At 41.9% G+C, this 22,434-nt stretch overlaps 3 protein-coding genes across 14 annotated transcripts in view; 1 reads left to right on the top strand and 2 right to left on the bottom strand.

The window, feature by feature from the left end:
• Positions 1-18,011, top strand: part of PGBD2 (piggyBac transposable element derived 2) — a 34,682-nt gene extending 16,671 nt beyond the window's left edge. For 3 of the 12 annotated variants that reach the window (XR_012066134.1, XR_012066121.1, XR_012066122.1), the window contains 3 exons: positions 15,573-15,775; positions 16,384-16,525; positions 17,066-18,011. Coding sequence is in view for 3 of the 12 variants with exons in the window: in XM_072952784.1 (XP_072808885.1) it covers positions 61-1,816 (1,756 nt within the window). In the remaining 9 variants the exon portion in view is untranslated. The other 9 variants (XR_012066140.1, XR_012066116.1, XR_012066117.1 and 6 more) reach the window with 5 other exon arrangements.
• LOC102546147 (olfactory receptor 2L2-like) lies at positions 11,129-12,302 on the bottom strand. Its single transcript, XM_072952763.1, has one exon. It carries the CDS (start codon positions 12,074-12,076, stop codon positions 11,129-11,131), a length of 948 nt encoding a protein of 315 aa, XP_072808864.1. The 5' UTR covers positions 12,077-12,302.
• Positions 18,012-19,553: 1,542 nt separating the features above from the next.
• LOC102545888 (olfactory receptor 2AJ1-like) lies at positions 19,554-20,875 on the bottom strand. Its single transcript, XM_006219528.3, has one exon. The coding sequence runs from the start codon at positions 20,683-20,685 to the stop codon at positions 19,747-19,749; it is 939 nt and encodes a 312-aa protein (XP_006219590.2). The 5' UTR covers positions 20,686-20,875; the 3' UTR covers positions 19,554-19,746.
• Between the last annotated feature and the right edge of the window lie 1,559 nt (positions 20,876-22,434).

The following is a 22,434-nucleotide window of genomic DNA, read 5'->3' as shown; positions in this document are numbered from 1 at the left end:
TCTGCTAAAGCACCAGCTTTCCTGCGTGGCCTCTCTTCGTTCTGTTTCCTGTCACTGTAGCAACCTCACTCCTGGGAGAGGTGCTGGCTCAAAGCTTAAGTCCATGAAGTTGCTCGAGGTTCTGAATGCCCTGGAGGAAGACGAATCTGGCCACAGTAGGGAGGAGATCTACATCGCACCACCCAGTAACGCTGCGGGGGACTTCACTGATGAGGACTCGGGCGATGAAGATGGCCGGCGAGGAACCCACCTGCCCGGCAGCGTGCTGCACGCCTTTGTTGTGCCCGAGGATTCTGGCCCTGGGGAGGATGAGGACGACCTGCAGCCAGCCAGGAAGAAGCGGAGGGCAGGAGTGGAGCCTCAGCGCGTTTGGACCAAAAGAGACATCCGGCCGGACTTCAGCAGCTGGACAGCGTCAGATCCTCATATGGAAGATCTCAGAAGCCAGGAGCTGAGTCCTGTGGGCCTCTTTGAATTGTTTTTTGATGAAGGCACAATTAATTTTATTGTTGATGAAACCAATCGTTATGCTTGTCAGAAAAATGTCAGCCTGGGTCTCACGGCCCAGGAGCTGAAGTGTGTTCTGGGCATTTTGATCTTGAGCGGGTACATCTCCTACCCAAGGAGAAGGATGTTTTGGGAAACGTCTCCTGATTCCCATCACCATCTCGTGGCTGATGCAATCCGGAGGGACCGGTTTGAGCTGATCTTCTCATACCTGCATTTTGCAGATAATAATGAGCTGGATGAAAGTGACCGGTTTGCCAAGGTCAGGCCTCTCATCGTCCGGATGAACTGCAATTTCCAGAAGCACGCACCCTTGGAAGAGTTCTACAGCTTCGGAGAGTCCATGTGTGAGTACTTCGGACACCGGGGATCCAAGCAGCTGCCCGCAGGGAAGCCTGTGCGCCTGGGCTACAAGATTTGGTGTGGGACAACCAGCAGGGGCTACCTGGTGTGGTTCGAGCCCTCGCAGGGCACGCTGTTCACGAAGCCCGGCAGGGGCCTGGACCTGGGAGGCAGCATGGTGGTCAAATTTGTAGATGCGCTTCAGGCACGTGGCTGTCTGCCGTACCACATATTTTTGGACAAGGTTTTTACAAGTGTCAAACTGATGTCCATTTTGAGGAAGAAAGGAGTGAAGGCGACAGGAACTGTCCGTGAATACAGAACGGAGCGATGTCCCCTTAAAGATCCCAAGGAACTGAAGAAGTTGAAGAGGGGTTCGTTTGATTACAAAGTGGATGAGAGTGAGGAGATCATTGTCTGCCGCTGGCATGACAGCCGCGTGGTCAACATCTGCTCCAACGCGGTGGGCATAGAGCCGGTGGGGCTGAGCAGCCATCACTCGGGGGCGGCCAGAACGCAGTCCCAGGTCCACCAGCCATCCCTGGTGAGGCTGTACCAGGAGAAGGTGGGGGGTGTCGGCCGGATGGACCAGAACATCGCCAAGTACAAGGTGAAGATCCGGGGTATGAAGTGGTACTCGAGTTTCATTGGCTACGTCATCGACGCTGCTCTTAACAACGCGTGGCAGCTGCACCGGATATGCTGCCGAGACGCCCAGGTGGACCTCCTGGCCTTCCGGAGGTACGTGGCCTGTGTGTACCTGGAGAGCAACGCGGACACGTCGTCCCAGGGGAGGCGAAGTAGGAGGCTGGAAACCGAGAGCCGCTTCGACATGATTGGGCACTGGATCATCCACCAGGACAAGAGGACCCGCTGCGCCCTCTGCCACTCGCAGACCAACACCCGCTGCGAGAAGTGCCAGAAGGGCGTGCATGCCAAGTGCTTCAGGGCGTACCACATCCGGTGAGGCGCGCCCCGCAGGGGGGGCCCCCCCGCCGGTCTGCCTTATGCTGAGATGTTTACAGCTGATGACATGCGGCACTTGGAGCACTTGCAGTTTGTGTTGGAAAAAAAAGAGACCCGAATCCCTGATGATTTGGTTTCGTCTATTTCCCCGTCTTCATTACAGTTCATCGTTTCATTGTCTCTTATGTCTACATATAGTATAAATTAATATTTATATTAGTAATTGTAAATATTTATGAATATGTATTTTGTAGTGTTATTTATTTCAACTTACAGGCCCCCTTTTTATTCATATAAAAACTTTGCTTTGGCGTATAGCTGAGTCCTGGTAAGGACAAGTAAATGTAACCCAAAACTTCAGAGAAACTTTCATGAACAGTAAAGAGATTTTATAGTGTATGCTGTCAATTGTAATGTAACGTTTAGGCAATGGTATATAAACGTGTTTGAGTATGATGAAGGATATCTTAATCATATTTATTTCACTTTAATCTAATGCTAGGAAGCTGTCCAGAGATAGATGATCTGTCATGTATTTATCCAGATGGCTAGATTTGTAGAGTTTGTATTTTCTTGATAAAAAGTATTTTCCTAATACGTGTATATCCAAGTGGAATCCATTTTTATAAATAATGTGAGGTAGGAAGTTTTTTTTTCCCCCAAATGGACTGTCAGCATCATTTACTAAAAGTTTTATATATTTCCCCAATGATTTAAATTCTGTCTTTAAAAATTCCTGAACTTTGGAGGAAAATATTGAAACAGAAAAAGTTTATGTTGGAGAAGCTAGTGGAATATATTCCAGAAGAATTAAAGAAATACATGTACAAATTTGAACTTACCAGAAATCTAAGAGAGCATGTTGAGTGTCATCTCTTTATTTGGGAAGGAACTTTACAACAGCACACATATGAATGGAACACATCAATGTATTTGACTGTGAAGAACTGTGAAATTGACATCTGTTATCAAAGGTAAAGTGCAAAGAAATTGAGAAGATGTATTCCAAATTATTACATTTTTGGTGTAATATCCTCAGTGTAAAGACATCTCATAAACACATAGATGGCAAGGGTAAAATGTGTAAGGGTAAAGAAATGTGATGAAAGATGAAAAATGAATGAACAGTGAAGTAATGGAAGAAAAAAAAAGAATGAACTGTGAAGAAATGGAAGAGGCTTCACTCTGGTGGCCATAAAATGCAAAGATAAGCAATTGCTAGATATCTTTTATTAAAGAAATGAATCTGTTTATTTGTACATAATTACACTGCTGTGGGTGTAGAAAGGCGGCAGACTCTTGGAATATCTGAGGGAGTGTGAATCTGCACAGCCTTTCTGAAGGCAATTTAAGAGGTCCATCCCAACTCTTAAAAATTGCTCACACCCACAGAAAAGCAAATACTTAGTCCATAGTGATCTAAATAAATTAAAGAGGGTGGGGAAGGGATAGGTCCTCCCTTCAGTAGGGACCTAATTAATAAATACAGAGGAAGGATGGAAATAAAATACTGCTATTTGGCAAACACCCCAGTGGTAATTTTATGGGCAGGAACTGTCAGTGGCTGCTAAACTTAGTAGGGCAGAGCACGTCCTCACAAGATTCCCAAAGGGAATAAACAGTACCTGCTTAGTGGAGAAGTCACGCAGATGCCACTACAACAAAGCAGTCAAAGTACCAACAGTATCAAGACATAGAGGTGTCATGTGTCCTACCCCCCTCACCCCATGTGTGGTAGGTACACTGTGACATTCCTGCCCAGGATGCAGCCTGAATTCTAAATCAGGAGAAAACATGATACAAACCCAGACTGAGGGACAGTCCACGTAGCAGCTGCCTAATACCTTCTGAAAGTGCTGAGGCTGCAACGGACAAAGTGGGTATCTGTCCAAGAGTAGGTGAGGCCAAGGAAGTCTTACAAAATGCAATGCCTGATGCTGGCCGGGTTCCATAAAATTTTTTTCTAAAAAGGACATCAGTGGGACAATTGGTGAAAGCTGAATACTGAGTTCTATAAATATTAATTTCCTGTGTTTGACACCTGTGTTGTGGTTATGCAAGATGTCGGCGTGTGGGCAAGACATGCAAAAGGAACTCTCTATACCACTGGAACCTTTCCAGCAATCTGAAATACTTCCAAAGTGAACGTGAAAAGATGTTTATACCTTGGGCGCATTTTTCCATCTTTAGAAATCTAGCCTGGACACTAAAACATTTGTCTTAAGGAGAAGTTCGTTGAGCAAATTCTGCTTTGCAGTTTTCATCTTTTGCAGCATGAAGATCCTGAAATATTAGCAGAGACTTCCCAGGTATTTATTTTTAATTTTTTAATTTTTTTTTTTAGTTTACTGATTATCCAAATGAATTAATTGAATGGTTGTGAAAACAGTTTGTAAAGCTTCCAGGAACTACAGAATGGCTGATTGTAACTTCTTCCTTAAGAGCCAGAAGAAATACTGCCACTGAGATAGATGGATAGTCTCAGGGTGTAATTGATGCAGGAGCATGTGCAGTCTTTCCCAGGCCACTAAATGAAGCCAAAACTAACATACAGAGGGAGACCCCATAGACAAGGTCAAATATCACAACTGGCTGCTGAGGCCAGATGACATTCCTTGTTGACACTTCCTCTAAGGAAGACTTCAAGGTACAGAATGGAACTATGATCGGTCACCAGTCCTATTGTCTATCTGGTCTATAGTGCTGCAGAACTGTTCATGAATTGTTTTAACTGGAAAGGCTATGAAAGCTGTCTTGATTATTCTGGGTGACAGTTCCAACAGTATTCTAGTTGCTAAGAAACTAGATAAAAGAAAAGAAAAAAAAAACACCTCAATATGCCAGACTGGAAGCTTGGACAACATTGAAGCTCTTCAAAACTATGAAAATGACTTTGTCTACAAGTCTTCATTGATTGCAGACAATCTTGTTGTAAAAATTGCGGTAAAACACATAGCATTCAGTTTACCACCTTCACTGTTTTTAAGTGTACAGTTCAGTAGTGCTAATTATGTTCACACCGTTGTGCAAAAGATCTCTAGAAATTTCTCACCTTGTAAAACTGAAACTATACCAGTTGAGCAACAACTCATTTCCCGTCTTCTCTGAGCCCATGGCAGTCACTATTCTACTTTCTGTTTCTGTGACTGACCACTTTAGGTGTCTTGTGTAGGTGGAATTTGTCTTTGACAGGCTTATTTCACTTAGCATAATGTCCTCAGGTTTCACACATGCAGCCTGTGACAGGATTCCCTTTTTTTTTTTTGAGGCTGAATAATTTTCTGTTGCACGTGTATAACATGTTTTCTTTATCCATTCGTTTGCTGATGGGCACTTGGATTGCTTCCGTCTCTTGGCTATTGTGAATAATGCTGCAGTGAATATGAGTGTGCAAACATCTCTTCCAAATTCTGCTTTTTAGTCTTTTGGATACATACCCAGGAGCAGGATTGCTGGATCATATGTCAGATTTTATGTATATTTCATTTTTTTTTGAGGAAGCTCCGTACTGTTCCATAGCAACTGTACCATTTTACATCCCCTCCAACAATGCACAAGAGATCTTATTGAGGAAAGCACATAGTTGGGCCTTCCTTTCTCTTTTTAAAAATCCACTTAGCCACTCTCTTTCTTTGATTAAGGAGTGTAGTCCTACATTTAAAGTAGTTACTGATAGGTAAGTACGTACTCTTGCCATTTTGTAGATTGTTTTCTGTCTGCTTTGTAGTTTTCTTGTTTCTCCCTTGTGGACTTTGTGCTTTGATGAGTTTTGTTGTTCCTTTGGGGGTGGTTGGAGGGGAAGTAATTAGGTCTATTAATTTTATTTGTTTTTAGAGGAGGTACTCGGAATTGAACCCAGGACCCCATGCATGCCAAACATGTGCTCCACCACTTGAGCTATACCCTCCCCCTTGGTTTGATGATTTTGTGTGTGTGTGGTGATACGCTTTGATTCTTTTCTTCTTTTTCTAAAATATACCCACTGTACAGGTTTTTGGGGGGTTACCATGGGGTTTGCATTGAACAATTTATAGTTAGAGCCATCTATTTAAAGCTGATAACTTTGATCACATAGATATTCTACACTTTAATCTGCCTTCACAATTTATATATAACTGATGTCAGATTTTACTTCTTTCCATGATGTTTTCATTAACACATCTCGTTGGTATAATTGTTCTTACTACTTTGTCTTCTAATTTATACACTAACGTCCAAAGTTATTTATGTTTTATTCTGACAGTATTTTAATATTCTTTGTTGCCTTTTAGCAATGAGATTTATACTCTCATATGCTTTCATGTTGTTTAGCGTCCTTCTGTTTCAACTTGAAGAGCTCCTTTTAACACTCTTGTAAGGCATGCCTGGTGGTGATGAATTCCCTCGGTTTTTGCTTGGGAAAATCTTTATCTCTTCTTCATTTTTCAAGGACAGTTTTGCCAGGTAATGTGTTCTTGGTTGGCACTTTTGTTCTTGCAGTACTTTGAATATGTCATCCTACTCTCTCCAGGTCTGCAAGGTTTCTTCTGAGAAATCTGAGAATCTTAGGGAAGCTCCTTGGTATGTGACAAGTTACTTTGATCCTGATTTCAGAGTTTTCTCTTTGTCTTTCAACAGTTTAATTATGATGTGTCTCAGTTTGGATCTCTTTGGATTCAACTTATTGGGGAATATTGGGCTTCATGAATCAAGATGTGCATTTCCCTTCTTAGACTTCTGAAGTTTCCAAACATTATGTCCTTAAGTAAGCTTTCTACATCTTTGTCTTTCTTCTGGGACTTCTATCATGTGTGTGTGCTTGTATGTGTATGTATATATTCATATATATGTATATATTCACTTAGTGGTGAATATAAATCCCATAGGCTTTCTTCACTGTTTTACATTCTTTTTTTTTTTCTTTTTCTCCTCTAACTAGCTAATTGCACATGACCTGTCTCCAACCTCAGTGATTCTTCTGCATGATAGAGTCTGCTACTGAAGCTCTCTGTTGACTTTTTGGCTTCATTCACTGTATTTAGCCCTAGGATTTCTGTTTGGTTCTATTTCAATGGCTTTTATTTTCTTGTTAAACCTCTCATTTTGTTTATGTATGTCTTTCTTATCTTGTTTAGTTGTTTGTATGTTTTCTTGTTCACTGTGATTCAGGTGATTATTTTGAGCATTCTTTTTCAAGCAGTTCATGGGTCTCCATACTTTAGGGTTGGTCACTGGAGCTTTAGTAGATTTTTTAGTTTCCTTTGGTGATAATCACACTTACTTGATTTTTTTGTGATCCACGTAGCCTTGTGTTGGTGTCTGTGTGTTTGAAGGAACAACCTCTTTCAGTCTTTACAGAGTGGTTTCAACATTCTCTCGTCAGGACCCCAGCTGATGGCACTGTCTCTGGTCTTATAAGCAACTGGCCTTGAACCAGGTATATGCCTGCTGCTGGGTCCACAGTCTGGACCAAAGTGGACAGCCTACTACTGGGGAAATGGACAGGCATGTCTCCCATCAGGCCCCTAGGAGGGCAAGACTGCCCCTGGACTGCAGTAGATCTGGTCTGCAGTTGGTTTGTGCTTTTTCAGGGCCCACAGTCAGCAGACTTACAACAGTATAAAAATTTTTACTCTACATAGCTTCGTTTCTTTTCTCTGTGTATTACTGTCATACATACATCTTTTTACATTGTTGTCCAACCTAAGGTTTTAATTATTGCTTTATGCAATTGTCTTTTAAATGAACTGCATAAGAGAAAAAAAAGAGTTACAGAAAATTTCTTTATACTGGCTGTTTATGTATGTAATTACCTTTACTGATGTTTCGTATTTTTTCATGTACATTCAGGTTACTATACAGTGTCTTTTCACTTCAGCCTGAAGGACCCCTTTTAGTAGTTCTTATAGGGCAGGTCTACTAGTGACATGCTCTCTGTTTTTGAATTTATCCAGGAATCCCTTAATTTTGCCTTCTTTGTAGAAAGATAGTTTTGCTGGATATAGTATCCTTTCAAAAATTTTTTAAAACTTTATTTTAATTTTTTGGAGGTGGAGATAATTAGAATTCTCTCTTTATTACTTTTGGTTGTAGGTACTGGGGATTGAACCCAGGACCTCATGCATGCTGGGCATGCACTCTATCTCTGAGCTATATTCTCCCTGCAGACACAGTGTTCTTAGCACTTTGAATATGCCATCCTGTTGCCTTCTGCCCTTCATTGTTTATGATGTGAATTCAGTTAATCTTATACAGAGTTCCTTATACTTATATAATGAAGTGATATAATGAAGTGCTTCTTTCTTGCTTTTCCTTTGTTGTTGTCTTTTGATGATTATGGTGTAGATCTTTTTGAGTTTATCCAACTTGGAGTTTATTGAACTTCTTGGATATGTTGATTAATGTTTCTCATCAGAATGAGAAAGTGTTTGGCTATTATCTTTTCAAGTCTTCTTTCTGCCTCTCTCTCTTTTCTCTCCTAGGACTCCCATATGCATATATCTGTACACCTGACCATATGCTACAGGTCTCTGTTCATTCTTCTTTATTCGTTTTTCTTTGTGTTCATCAGACTGTGCAGTCTAATGGATCTGTCTTCAAGTTCACTCACTCATGACAACAGCTCATACAACACAGTATCGGAAAGCAAACAACCTAATTAAAAATGGGCAGGAAACCTAAATAGACATTTCTCCAAAGACACACAGAGAGTCAGTAGGCACCTAAAGAGATGCTCAGTGTAGCTCATTATCAGAAAAATCCAAATCAAAGCTGCAATGAGGTACCACTTCACATTGGTCAGAATGGTTCATTAAAAGATCCACAAATGATAAATATTGGGGAGGGTATGGGGAAAAGGGAACATTCTGACACTGTTGATGGGAATGTAGTTTGCTAAAGCCACTATGGAAAACAGTATGAGATTTTTTTTCTCATAGGGCATATAATCCTATAATCTCACTCCTGGACATATATCCAGTGAACACTAATTTAAAAGGGTACATGCACCCCAATGTGCATAGCAGCACTATTTATAATAGCCACTACATGGATGCAACCTGAATGTCTATCAACAGGTTGGATAAAGATGTGGTATATATATATACACACACACATACACACAACAGAGTACTACTCAGCCATGAAAAAGAATGAACAATTGCCATTTGCAACAACATGAATGGACCTAGAGATTATCATACTAAGTGATGTGAGACATAGAAATACACACATGGTATCACTTATATGTGGAATTTAAAAAATGATAGAAATAAACTTATTAAACATAAAGAGACTCACAGACATAGGAAACAAATTTATGGTTACCAAGGGAAAAAGAAGGGGAGGGACATACTAGGAATTTTGGGTTATCAGATACTAACTATTATATATAAAATAGATGAACAACAAGGTCCTACTGTATATACAGGGAACTACATTCAATATCTTGTAATAACCTATTTGAAGAAGAATATGAAAAACAATGTGTGTATAAAACTGAATCAGTATTCTGTATACCAGCAACTAACACAACATTATAGGTCAACTATGCTTCAATAAAAAGAAGTAAATGAATAAAGTAACTACGAAAGTAAGAAACTAAACAATCTAGAATGTGGAGAATGGTGAATCCCAGCTGAAACATGTAGAATTGCTTGTATACTTGAAAGTTGCTAAGACTAGATGTTATGCATTCTCAACACACACACACACACACACACACACACACGCACGCACACACACAGACTTAGCTAACTAATGGGATGAATGTGTTAATTATCTTGGTCTTGGTAATCATTTCACAATGTATATATCTATCAAATAATGATGTACACTTTAAATATGTACAATTATATTTATTGTTATTTATTGTTTATCCATTATTCGTCAATAAAGTTGAGGGAAAATAATTGGTCTGTTCTTAACAAAAAGATAAAGTCAGATGCATATCTGAGATCTTGTAACCTGGGCTATGGATTCTAATATCATTTATATAGATTGTTTCTCTGATGAGATTTTCTCATTTCCTGATTCTGCTTCAAAATTTGTTAACTCCTTTATCTGTCTCTACATGTTTTACTATTTTCATTTAGCTCAACAATAACTTAACCTCACTGGAAGATTGTCCAACACAATTTAATAAACATCTTAAACCTATCAGATATGAACATTTAAATGATTAACCAAATGCATAGGAATGTAGATAGATTTACAAGTGTATTTTATATTGTGTTATAAGCACTAAAATACACCAAGATATTGTGCTTAGTCTGTCCAAACCTGAGTAAATGAAGTTACTTGGGTTTCATACTAACCTAGAAAATTAGTTAGGTCCCAGTATGTGTCCTAATTGGTATATTTGAGAAAAATCAAATTTCTGCTCTCAAAATTCTCAAAACAACATGAAGACAATTTAAGTCATTGGAGACCAACAAATGCTTATTCAGAGACTGTTAATTGCAAGAAAACTATAGAGCATTCAAAGATGAGTAATTCAAAATTGTAGAATAGATAAACAAGATTATACTGTACAGCACAGGGAAATATACACAAGATCTTATGGTAGCTCACAGAGAAAACAATGTGACAATGAATATATATGTTCATGTATAACTGAAAAATTGTGCTCTACATTGGAATTTGACACAACATTGTAAGATGATTATAAATCAATAAAAAATGTTAAAGGTGAAAAATAAAAAAGATGAGTAAGTCAGTCCTAAGGAACTTGCAAGCTATTTGTGTGAGTAAAAGTGTGAATCAACCATAATATACAGCAGAATAAAAACAGACTGAGTCAGAGCTAAAGGGAAACTGTGAAATCCATAATAAAGGAGCCGGTAAACCAAAGTGAGAGTTTCAAGACTATGGAAGAGAGGCATTTCCATAGACGAACACAGAGGGAGGAGTCATTCCAGGCTGAGGATCAGAAATGATGACTCATGAAATCATCTGAAAAATCCAAAGCTGAATAAACCAATATGGCTACAGAGCAGACTGTTGATGGTCAGCACAGGACACGTGGTTGGAAAGGCACATGAGGACCATGTCGTGCATCAGGGTATCTTGAATCATGTACAGCTTGTTGAAGACACATGCTTGCATCCATTTTTGAAAGAATTTGACTCATGAGGTCTAGGGAAATTGGGTATTTATGTTATGCTCGTCAGGTTGGGTAACTGTCAAATAGAACCCCACTCCCTCACCCTCATTGTAGTATGGTTCATATTATTAGAAATCAGAAAGAAAAGCAGTGTAATTTGTTGAATGTTGTTGACACACTGAAATGCAGAGTTGAGTTTTTCCTAATAGCACTAGCATTAAAAAAGTGGCATCATCTTTTCCCTTTGAACATCAGCTTTCTCCATAGAACCTTCCTCAGAGCCTCCAACACCTCCTTGTTCCTCAGGCTGTAGATGAGTGGGTTCAGCATGGGGGTGATGATTGCATTAAACACAAAGAGATGCTGGCCCACGTCTAGGGGCAGAGAGGAACCTGGGGTCATGTAGATGATCATGGCTGGACCAAAGTAGAGGCTCACCACACTGAGGTGGGAAGAGCAGGTGGCCAGGGCTTTGCCCCTGCCCTCGGGGGAGTTCATGGGGAGCACAGTGAGAAAGATGAGGACGTAGGAGGTCAGGATGAGACCAAAAGGTATGAGGAGGAAGACAATGCCGGATGCCAGCACCACCTTCTCATAGGCTGAGGTGTCCTCACAGGAGAGCTTCAGAAAGGCCATGACTTCACAGAAGAAATGGTGGATTATCCTGGAGTCACAAGTAGAGAAATTCATGGCATAAATTGTGTGAATGAGGGAGACGAGCACCCCTCCAGCCCAGGAACCCGTGGCCATTTGCAAACAGACCCCGGGGGTCATGATGACTGGGTATCTGAGGGGGCTGCAGATGGCCAAGTAGCGGTCAAACGCCATGAGCGTCAAGAGAACACACTCAGCCACTCCTAGCATCAAGTAAAAGAAGATCTGGACTCCGCAGCCAGTGTGAGAGATGAATCCATGTCCAGAGAAGAAGTCAGTGAGCATCTTGGGGACAGTGGTGGAGATGAGGGTGAGGTCCATGAGGGAGAGCTGGCTGAGCAGGAAGTACATGGGGGTGTGGAGGTGGGCATCGCCCCAGATCAGTAGGGCCAAGACTGAGTTTCCAGCGATGGCTACCCCGAGAATGAAGAGGATGATAGTGATGAGAAGGCCAGGATGCCTGGAGTCCAAGAAGAGGCCCAGGAGAATGAAGTCCGTCGTGGAGGATCCATTTCCCTGCTGCATGTCTTAGTTGGCTGGTTTGATCTGGAGAATCATGGGAGAGAAACACAGACAGTGAGACTGCTCTTCCCATACATATACACAACGGATTTTAATGTGTTCCTGAAAATCAAATATTTGTGAAGTGAATCCAAATGTACTGTAATATATTTAAATGTGGGAAATATAAATGGTTTGGTATCGATTGTTATTTTAAAATATTATTTAGCAGTCTATCTGGCAGGATAGGCAATGCTAATGAAGAATATCAATCTGGTCACATTATACTATAGTGTTTGGTACCTTATTGCTAAAATTCCATAAGTATTTCCTGTCAGTACGAAAAATCTCATATATCTTGGTGGTGTGACTTACAGAGAATATGTAGACTGCTTCCAAAGTGGTTTCTTTTCTTTTTCTTTTCTCCTTTTGCAGAGGGGAGGTAATTAGGTTTATTGATTGATTGATTCGTTCATTCATTGATTCAATGTAGATCCTGGGGGTTGAACCCAGGACCCTGTGCATGCTATGCACGTGCTCTACCACAGAGCTATACCCTCCTGCCCAAAGCGTGGGTTCTAATGCACAGCCGCTGATGGGATCTGGAATCTCTGCACATTTATGGCTCATAGACTTGCCACCTAACTCTAGATTTATCCTTAGGGGATGCACAGATCAATAAGCCAGCAGCTCTATCAGTCATGGGTGGAAAATTCTATGGCTCCAACCACTGGGACTGTCCTAGAATGACTTGAAATGGACTTAAACAGGCTTTCACGACTCCTATGTTACAGCAACCAATGTAGGTTAATTTGAGAAACACTGGGCTTGCTTTCTTTACTGTTTCTCTGTCATATCACTTTACCCCATGCAATAAATACACCCAATTGAACCAATCCTTCCATAATCTTCTGTATCATGACATCAAAAATTTCAGCATTGTTCCTCTGTGTTTGGCATTTGTAGCACCTCCTTAGGGATGTGGATGAGGCAAGAAAAAATTAAGAGAAAGAGTTACAGCCAAGAACTATTTTGATATAAAATCAGGAAGGAATGGATTCATAGAAACTTAACAGTAGTTTCTCATTCTTTTGTGCCCTCTGTGTCGTCTTAAACATGTGTCTCATTAACATCTTTTAACTTACAACACAATTATACATCTTAGCACTAGGAAATGATCATGGAATGAGTAGAATCATTTACTCTACATTGTGGATACTTTATTAACATGATTCCAAATGTATGTGGCATTATATTCATCCACCATTACCTATCCCACAGATACAGTGTTAGAGTTTCAGTCCGTCAGTTTTTGATCACATTGATCACATTGGAGGGGCGTAACTGTAGGAGTTAAGTCAGACACAAATATTCTGGACAGCATTCTGCAAGACATTTTGCAAAACAGGTGGGTGAAACATTGTTTACTCTATGTCACCCTGGGAAGCACTTATTAGCATATTAAAGACTGAAAACTCTTATATTAGAAAATAAATCTCTTTAGCTTTTGAATCCAGAACCTTCTATAGTTTGACACTGAGCTTGTTTTTCCAATCACATTTATTAACATTCCCTAGTCTCAGATTAGTGAACCACTATTTCGAAACATTGAATTAGACTTAAAAGACTTCAGCAACTGACAAGATTTTTCTTCCTAGAAATTCTAAATAATATTATCATTTTTCTTTTGACATCATTTTTTAAATGATCTGTCTAATTGACACAGAGCTCATTGACTCTGGGGAGGAAAAATCCAATTTTTGTGAGAACAATGAGGAATAAATAAACAACACAAAGCACTTTTATGAGTAATTCTTTTTGTTTGTGTAAAAATATTTGAACTGCTTATGCCTTAAAATACACATAAGAACATTTATTGCACTTGTCTTGCTTTTAAAACAAATTGCAGGAAGTATAATAATTATTCAATGAGCAAAAAATAGTTCAGATTCCTATTACTGCCCAGTTGCGTAGAACAACGCCAGGAAGAGAAGGTGGGATGAGGAAGAATAAGAAGGAAATCGGGAAAGAGGAGAGACATGATGGCGACACAGAATAACAAGTAAGGGCGTGTGATGGAAGGCGTGCCCCTTTCTTCCACCCTTTCCTGAATGCCACTCACTGGGTGTGTCTGCCTGACCGTTCTGTTGAAAGTGTATCATCGGCTTGCTTTATTTCCTCATCCTTGTTTCATATTCCTTCATACTCATTGTCACCATCTGCAATCTTAGATTTGTGTGTTTATTTGTCTATTGTTTGTTTCCCCTATGACAATGTAGCTTCTTTGAGGGCAAAGAATTTGTTCCCTTCTGATTCCTCGGTGCCAATAAGGTGCCTGGCAGGTAGCAGACGCTCAATCAAAGTTTATGGGACAGTTGAATAAAAAGATGCACAAAAGGATGGAAAGCTTCTATGCATGCAGAGAGAGAGAAAGAAATGGGGCGGAGACCAGGGTGCCTAGCAGAGTCTCCTGTTATGTAAACTGCTTGATCACACGCCCCTGCTGCTTACTCCTTGTTCTCCCAACGAATACCGTACCTGCTGGCACTGCCCACTGATCTTGCAAAAGCCAAGTTAGCCTCTGTCTTCAGCTCCTCAGCCTCCATCCTCCATACACAATGGAGGTCCTACTGCAGCTCAGCCAGGAGTGCCATGGAGCTGGCCTCCGGACTGGGGGTAGGTAGACGGTGCAACGTCAGAATGGACAGCATGGCTTTTCCCACTCTGGATGTGGGAATCGGCACTGCTTTCTAAGTCTGAAGGATTCAAAAGATGGTTTTCCAGCACGATAGCATTGTGTGAAGGGAAACAAATGAGCTGGGTTCATCTCATGGAAGGGTGACTGGAGACAGGATTCTAGGCAGCTCTGGCCTGGCTCATAATAGGCCTTCATGAGTATATGTTGAATTTACAAACTGAAGCATGAATTTACACATTCACTGTTGAATCTGTACGTCTGCAGCCAATATTTTAAATATTGTATATTGTATTGAATAATCTAAGATGCTTTTTTTTTTGAAACTTAGCTTGGTTAGAGCTCCTTTCCAAAGCCTAGAAACCAAAAAAAAGAAAGAAAAAAACCCCACATCTCTGGGAAACAGGGATTTCGTCTACATTTGTAACACAAAGAGTTTAACTATTTTGCTCTGACTAGTTATGAACTAACAACTAGCTGATCGGTTTAGTGCCATTAGAAACTGTGTACATGTAAATACAGATGATCTATGAAATTACTTAATATTATGTGCTGCAGGGTGTGGCCATTCACTGAATTCTCCTGCAGCTGCTCAGCTCTCCAGGAGGGTTTTACCACACCTGGGGGCGTCTCCTGAAGTAATTTGAAGATATCTCCCCAAATAGGGCATTGCAACTTATTTATGACCCTTGTGTGTCCCTCCACATAAGCCTTGGATGATGACTCCTTTCTCCATTGTGGGCTACCTTGTCAACATGCGTGTGTCCATCCTTGTCACCTCCTGGGGATTCCGGATGCTTCTACATCCCCCTTTGTCTTCCGCAGCTCATCAAGTCAGACATTAGGTCTTCTATGTGCAGAGTAAAGCCTTGTAACTGATAATCCGGATGAGGTTGGCACTGGCAGCTCACATTGGATCCAGGGTGTTTCTTGCAGCCCAAGGAGCGGAGATTAAGTACAGCAGCTGTGGACAGGAGATGCCCTGTGGGCTCCCTGCGGAGCGTGTTGGCTCAGGCCAGCCCCGGCAGGTAATTAGCTCAGGTGCCAGGGGGCAGAGCCAAATTCCCCTGGGGAGAAAGCCACCCTCGGCAGCGTGCTTAGGAGGATGGTGGAGGAGCGAGGTGAGGTTTAAACCCTGCTGCAGTTTTTACAGCCTGTGTGTCCTGGGCAGTTTCCATTGTCTCTCTCACTTCTGCTTCTTCATCCGCAAGTTGGAGAGAACAGTGGACCTTTCTCACAGGGTTGTTGCGAAGATTACATGGAAGATTGAATGAAATCATGCATATGAACAGTGTATCTCACCTGGTCCATGATCGTGTTCAAATGAATGTTCAGGAGTCAAGTGTATCACGGAATGACTGACATCGATTTAACCTGAATTAACTGCGATGTCACTCGTAATGGATGATTTGGGTGCAGGAAAGTTAAGAAAACAATTTCACTGTGGTTCGTATTGTAAGATACACAGTCCAAACAAATTAAAGGTTTTATGGCTAAGCTAACATGGAGGGAGGAGTGTGTATTTGGAGAGGAGAGTCTGACTGACCAGTATTGAGTGGGGTGGTTTTAAATGTATCGAAACACACTGATAAACAGCGGCTTCAGGTCAAATTCTGTTCTCTTTTCCACTCATCAGAAACTGCCAGCAGCTGCTGCATGTCCCTGTGGCCCCACGCTGGGTCTAGCTCTGTGTTTGTGCCGGTGCCTGGGCACATCGGTTTGCATTTCTTCTTGTTCCTCCAAAATGCTTTGTAAAGTCTTGAATGCTTTATGAAATTGTAAGTAATTTATACATGCTGTAGACTTGGTAAATGCTTGAGAAATATATGTCTCAGCTCAGTGTTTAAATGAGGGGGTGGCCAATGATTAATAGCCCTTCCTGTGCAAACATTATTATTTTGCATGACAGTCACTTGCAAGGCAGTTCCTGTGTGCCTAAATAAGCTCTTTTTTGGGGGACTTTACAAATAAACTCATTAAAATCTGACCACAACCCAGCAAGATAGATACTGTTATCAACATCTCCATCTTACAGGACAGAAACTAAGGTCTAGAAGGATGTACTAATTTGCCTAATGCCAGAAACCGCAAGAGGAGGAGCCTAGAGTGAATCCTAGACGTGTCTCTTCAAAGACCATAGTCCCCACCACTGGGCCACACGCCTAGCGCCCTGAAGGTGTCCCAGCCTCCTCCCCATGTTCCAGTGCCCCGGTCATGCTCCCTCTCTTCTCACCATACTCCCAGCCCCCTGACTAGACTCCCAGCCTCTTGCTAACACTCAGTGCATTACCTGAAGTGAGCACCTTCCTTGCTCACAGGTGTTACCGGCCAGCTCTTCAGGAACAACTCAGAACCCTGGGAATTCTGAGGCACCAGCGAGAGCTCGGATCCAGGTGGACTGTGCTGCCATTCATCGCCGTTTGAGGGTCTGACATCAGCCACGGTCCGCGGGGTTGCCCGGGAGCCAGTCCTCAGCTTTACCGTTGACCGTGGCCAGCCCAGACACGTGAGGATGTCCCTGGTGGAGAGAGCCAGGGCCATCCACCCTGCAGGCGCAGGGGTGGAGCCTTGTCCTAGACTTCTTACTATGCAGTTGGGCTTAGAATTGGGGAAATCACCAGTTAGCTGAAATAAAAGAAGATCAGCGGATTAGTCGAAAGCTGTTTCATGTATCTTGCCAGTCACAGCATTGAAACGAACACCCCCTTTATTTCCAGGCAGGAAGACACAGAGAGAACCACCCTCCCACCCCATGACAGGAAACCAGGGCAGCGTGCACTGGACGATGCATTTTGCAAGAGGCTTTCTGCACAGGACGAAGCTTTCACACAGCTCACAGGTGGTCACCTGGTTCTCAGATCTAGCACTGGGTGTTACCATAATTACTTACAAAATCCCGATGTTCAAAAAAATGAGTTGAAGAATAATCAAGACATTACCCCCCTTATTTTATATGTATGATTCAGCTGAGAAGGCACTGAATTTAAAGCAGAAACCTTGGGAGGTCTCAGCTCTAGCTCTGTTTCTATGACGTGGGCCAAGTCACTCACCCCATTAAACCTCATACTTGGAAGACAGAATAAGGAGGAGTTGCAAGATTATTCTGTATGTGTAAAATATTATATATGTGTAATAAGTTCTCATTAGCAGTAATTAGTATGGGTACAGGTTTATTCTAATTACCACATTGTGCCAATTTATAATATGCATAAATATAACATAATAATCCACTTATTTTGGCTGAATAAATTTAAATTGAGTGTATGTGTGTATATAACTAATATATTAATCATATGTACAATTAATGCAATACATTAATTAATGATAGCAAGTAAAATGAAGCAAAATTTGGTGTGATCGATGTCTCACCAAATTGAGTGCTTGTTTCATTGCAGCAAAATTACAACAATTCAGTACTTTCCATTTATGATTAACAACTCTTCATAGTTATGCTTCCTAATTTTTGGCAAAAATTGACAAGACATGTTATTCCTCACATTTTACCGATGAGGAAATGTCAAGGGCTACTAGATTAACCAGAAAACTTACTCAAGGTCAAGACGGAAAGGAGTTGAATTATTCGTCCCATCACGTCCCGCAGCAAGGCTCTCCTCTTCTGTTGGAGTCAATTGTTGCAAAGCCAAGCTCTCCATCAACCAGTACACAGCTTGGTTTGCTGCCCTGATTCTGCCGGTTGTCAGACCTACACCACAGAGTTAAGTCACTGAGCCTCCTTTAGGTTTGGTTTCCTCATCTACACAAAGGAGATGAAGACAGTGAAATTACAACTGATCATTTTAGAGACTTCTGAAACTGGTGTGAAACCCAGCAGTCCCAGAAGGGTGGCCTGGAAAAGGCTTATTTGAAGGATAGTAGGAATCTCGGGTTCTGCACATCATGTTTACCAATGAACTCACTAATCAGATATGTATTGTGAGCATGTTGCAAGGCATGGGATGTACAGAAGGGGCCCTTAGTCCTGGAGAGAGAGCTAGAAGCAACGACTCAGCCTGCTGTGAGCAGAAGAGGTTGTGCAGAGTGATAGGTATTGAATTAAGATCTGAAGGGGGCGGGTAATCAGGGCAGAGAGTGAGGGCTGGGGAGTGGAGTGGAGAAGGGTTTTCCAGGCAGAGGAAACAGCCTGTGCAAAGGCCCAGCAGTTGGGAGAGAACTTGACACCTGGAAAGGCTTCTAGCTGTTGGGCGTTGCTGGAGCTCGAGTGGATGGTGGAATTGTTGGTGGACTCGCTGGGCCACGTCATACGAGACGTTGCTTCCATGTAGGGGAATCTGTGCTTTACCCATGGGCCACGGGAGCCTTTGACCAAGGGAATGGGTGTCTGCACACAGGAAAAATCACATTGGTTGAGGTGTGGGTGAACTGTAATGAAGCAAAGGGCCAGAGCTGGAGCATTCATAAGCAATTATTGCTAGAGATCAGGGGAAGAAAAGGAAATGGAGGTAAAGATATTCAGCATATTTGGGAGGTTAACAAACATGGCTTATTGTGTAACTGAATGTGCAAAGGTGATGCTTGTTAGAAAGTGCTTTTATTTCATTGGCTCAAAAAATTGGAATTAATAGGCAGCTGAACGTTTGATACTAATGAGAACAAATGGAATGTGAGGTCTCAGATAAGTCTCTTTATTTTCTTCCCAAGAACATCACAATTTTCTCATATCTTTTTGCTAAATCTGAAAGAAGGAAGGGCGATCCTGGTGAGTGAAGGATGATCAGGAGACTGGGGGAAGTTTATTGTCACACAGAGAACTGGTTGTGACTTAGACCTCATATAGATTTCTTTAGAAGTGCTCCTCTGTGCTCAGAGAACTCCCTGATTTAGTTACTTGAAGCTGACAATATCAGGAGACAGGGATTTGAGGGGTCCGACATTTGTAGAGGTGATACAGGGGCACAGAGTCTCACTGGGTTTCCTCAGACCCTGCAGCCTCCCAGGGATGCTTGAACTTTGAACTGTCTACTCATCAGGACATGAAAAGCTACTTTGAGATGAGGTACCTCCCCAGCACCTTCCTCATCGAGCCCACCACTTCCCTGTTCCTCAGGCTATAGATGAGAGGGTTCAGCATGGGAGTGAAGATGGTGTCAAACATAAAGAGAGCCTGGTTCAAAATCGGGGTATGGGAAGACCCAGGCCTCATGTATATCAGCATGGCTGGGCCATAGTAAAAGGTGACCACAGTAAGATGGGAGGAGCAGGTAGCCAAGGCCTTGTTCCTGCCCTCGGGGGAGTTCATTTGCAGGACCTGGAGGAAGATGAGGGTGTAGGAGGTCAGAATGAGGCCTATGGGGAGTAGAACCACAACAGTGCTGGTCATAACTACCCCTTTCTCATAGGCAGAGGTGTCCTCGCAGGACAGCTTCAGGATGGCTTTGACCTCACAAAAGAAGTGGTGGAGTTCTCGGGGGCCACAGAAGGGAAAGTGCAGAGCATAGGATGTATGGACCAAGGATGCCAGAGCCCCGCCCACCCAGGACCCCATGGCCATCAGCTGGGTGACCTGGCGGCTGATAATGATCGAGTATTTGAGAGGGTGACAGATGGCCACATAGCGATCATAAGCCATGAATGTCAAGAGGAGGCACTCAGCTATCCCCAGAGCCAAGGTGAAGAAGACCTGGGCCCCACAGCCAGTCGGGGAGATCTTTCTCCTCCCTGAGAAGAAATTGGTCGCCATTTTGGGGACTATGCTAGAGATGAAGGCCAGGTCAATGAGGGAGAGTTGGCTCAGCAGGAAATACATGGAGGTATGAAGGCAGGGATCTGCCCAGATGAGGAAGATCAGGGTGGTGTTTCCTGTGATGGCAATGGTGTAGACGAGGAGGACGGTGGAAACAAGGAGCCCAGTGTGTCTCATTCCAGGGAAAAGGCCCAGGAGAATGAAGTCTGTGCTCAATGTCTCATTTCCTGTCTCCATATTCTCTCCTTACCAGTTTCACCTGAAAGATAATGGGGGCTTTCAAAACACACATGTATATAAGACAAATGAATTAAACCAGGATGGTAAATTTAGCAATTGATAGCATAACATGAAACCTTTTCTGGGAACTGAAAACAGAATTTTATCCATTTCATAAAGGTGTTGAAATCATAGGAGAAGAATTAATAACCAGAGCATAAAGATGACATCTACTAGACTTTTTCCTCATCAATATTCTAAACTTTTCTATATGCACTTTTTCTACTTCATCTTTAATTCTCCTCTTTTGATGATATGAAGAATTCTAATATTCATGCTTTTTCATGTTCTTGATTTCAGTCAATGCAATTTTGCATCTCACAAGGATGCTTTAATAAAATAATTCTATGATTCATGTATAACATGGGCTCTACATGTCTTTTGAAGTAAAGAACTGCATTTTGGGAAACCTTAGTATCAACTTGATTTTGCATTTCCTTTGGGGCAGGGGCCATTGAATGCTGACACACACATGGGACTCAGAAACATTTGTTTGCTCAGTAGAATGGGTTTTCTAAGTCTTTTCTCATCAACTGTATTCAGAGATTCAACAAGCAGCAAAGATTAAACTTGATGTGTCCAAGAAGGATGAGAAAGAACACAACTTTTAAAGTTGTTGTCCATTCTCATAGTATTTTAGAGTTAACTTAGATGGAATTTGGTTTCATCTGTATAGAGAGAAACAAGGAAATTGTGTCAAGGGTTTTACAGCTTCCACCCAGTTGCCTTTTGCATTTCTAGCCGGCCTGATCCACCAGAAAAAGAACACCCAAATATCTGAGAGAGGTATCTTCTGTCAGCTTTGGGAACATTTCATAAAGATAAAAAGTGTTTTCCTGAGCCTCCATGAACACCAGGAGCCTCTGCCCTGAGGTTGGCAGAGTCTCTTAGCCAGCTGGGGAGAGTTGCTGCCCCATCTCTTTCTACTCTTACTTCTTGGTTTCTTGAACCCCTCTGAGCTCTGACTTGTGGCTCTTAGACACTACTGTGCACTAGGACCACATGGACTACTTGCTAAAATGCAGATTCCAGAACCCACTCCCAGAGATTTGGATGCTTGGATCTAGCATGAGATCCTGAAATTTGCATCTCCAAGAGGAGCCCAAATGATTCTGATACTGGTAACATAGACTGGGTTTGAGAAGGCTGGTCCTGGCAAAGATACGAGGCCCCTAGTAAGCAGTGATACCTGGGCATGCTGTTACATTCTTCTCTTAGCCACACAGACACACACATAGACTGGCTTCCATATTTTCTCTTAACTATATAACTAACAGAATTGACTGGTACCTCGGACAGCTCCAGAGCTCTGGCGCTGTAACCACAGGCAGTAATGGAATGATTACAGTTGCTCTGTGTCACATGTCAAGTTGATTAGCTGATGCCTTACAGATCTGATAAGGACCTGTTACACACGCTGATGAACATACACATACATCTCATGGATGCTCAGGTGATTAAAACTATTTTTCATTTTCTGTTTCAAAATTAAGAACCTATTACTCCCAATAGAGTTTGCTTCTCAGAGTCAACAAAATGAACTGAAGGCCAGTTGGATTCCTCTGCATGAAAACTTAAAAAAATGATCAATGCCAAAATAATCTACTGCTTCAGTGAGTTATCGTAACAAACACCAGCACAGCCATACTGGTGAGTTGATATGATTTGTTGTTCCAAGATCGCAAACTACATTCCAAAGTAGTTTCA

The sequence above is a fragment of the Vicugna pacos genome, chromosome 3 (genome assembly GCF_048564905.1).
Source record: "Vicugna pacos chromosome 3, VicPac4, whole genome shotgun sequence".
NCBI classification, from domain to species: Eukaryota; Metazoa; Chordata; class Mammalia; order Artiodactyla; family Camelidae; genus Vicugna; species Vicugna pacos.
Note: the sequence above shows the minus strand (reverse complement) of the source record. Positions and strands in the feature narration are given on the sequence as shown.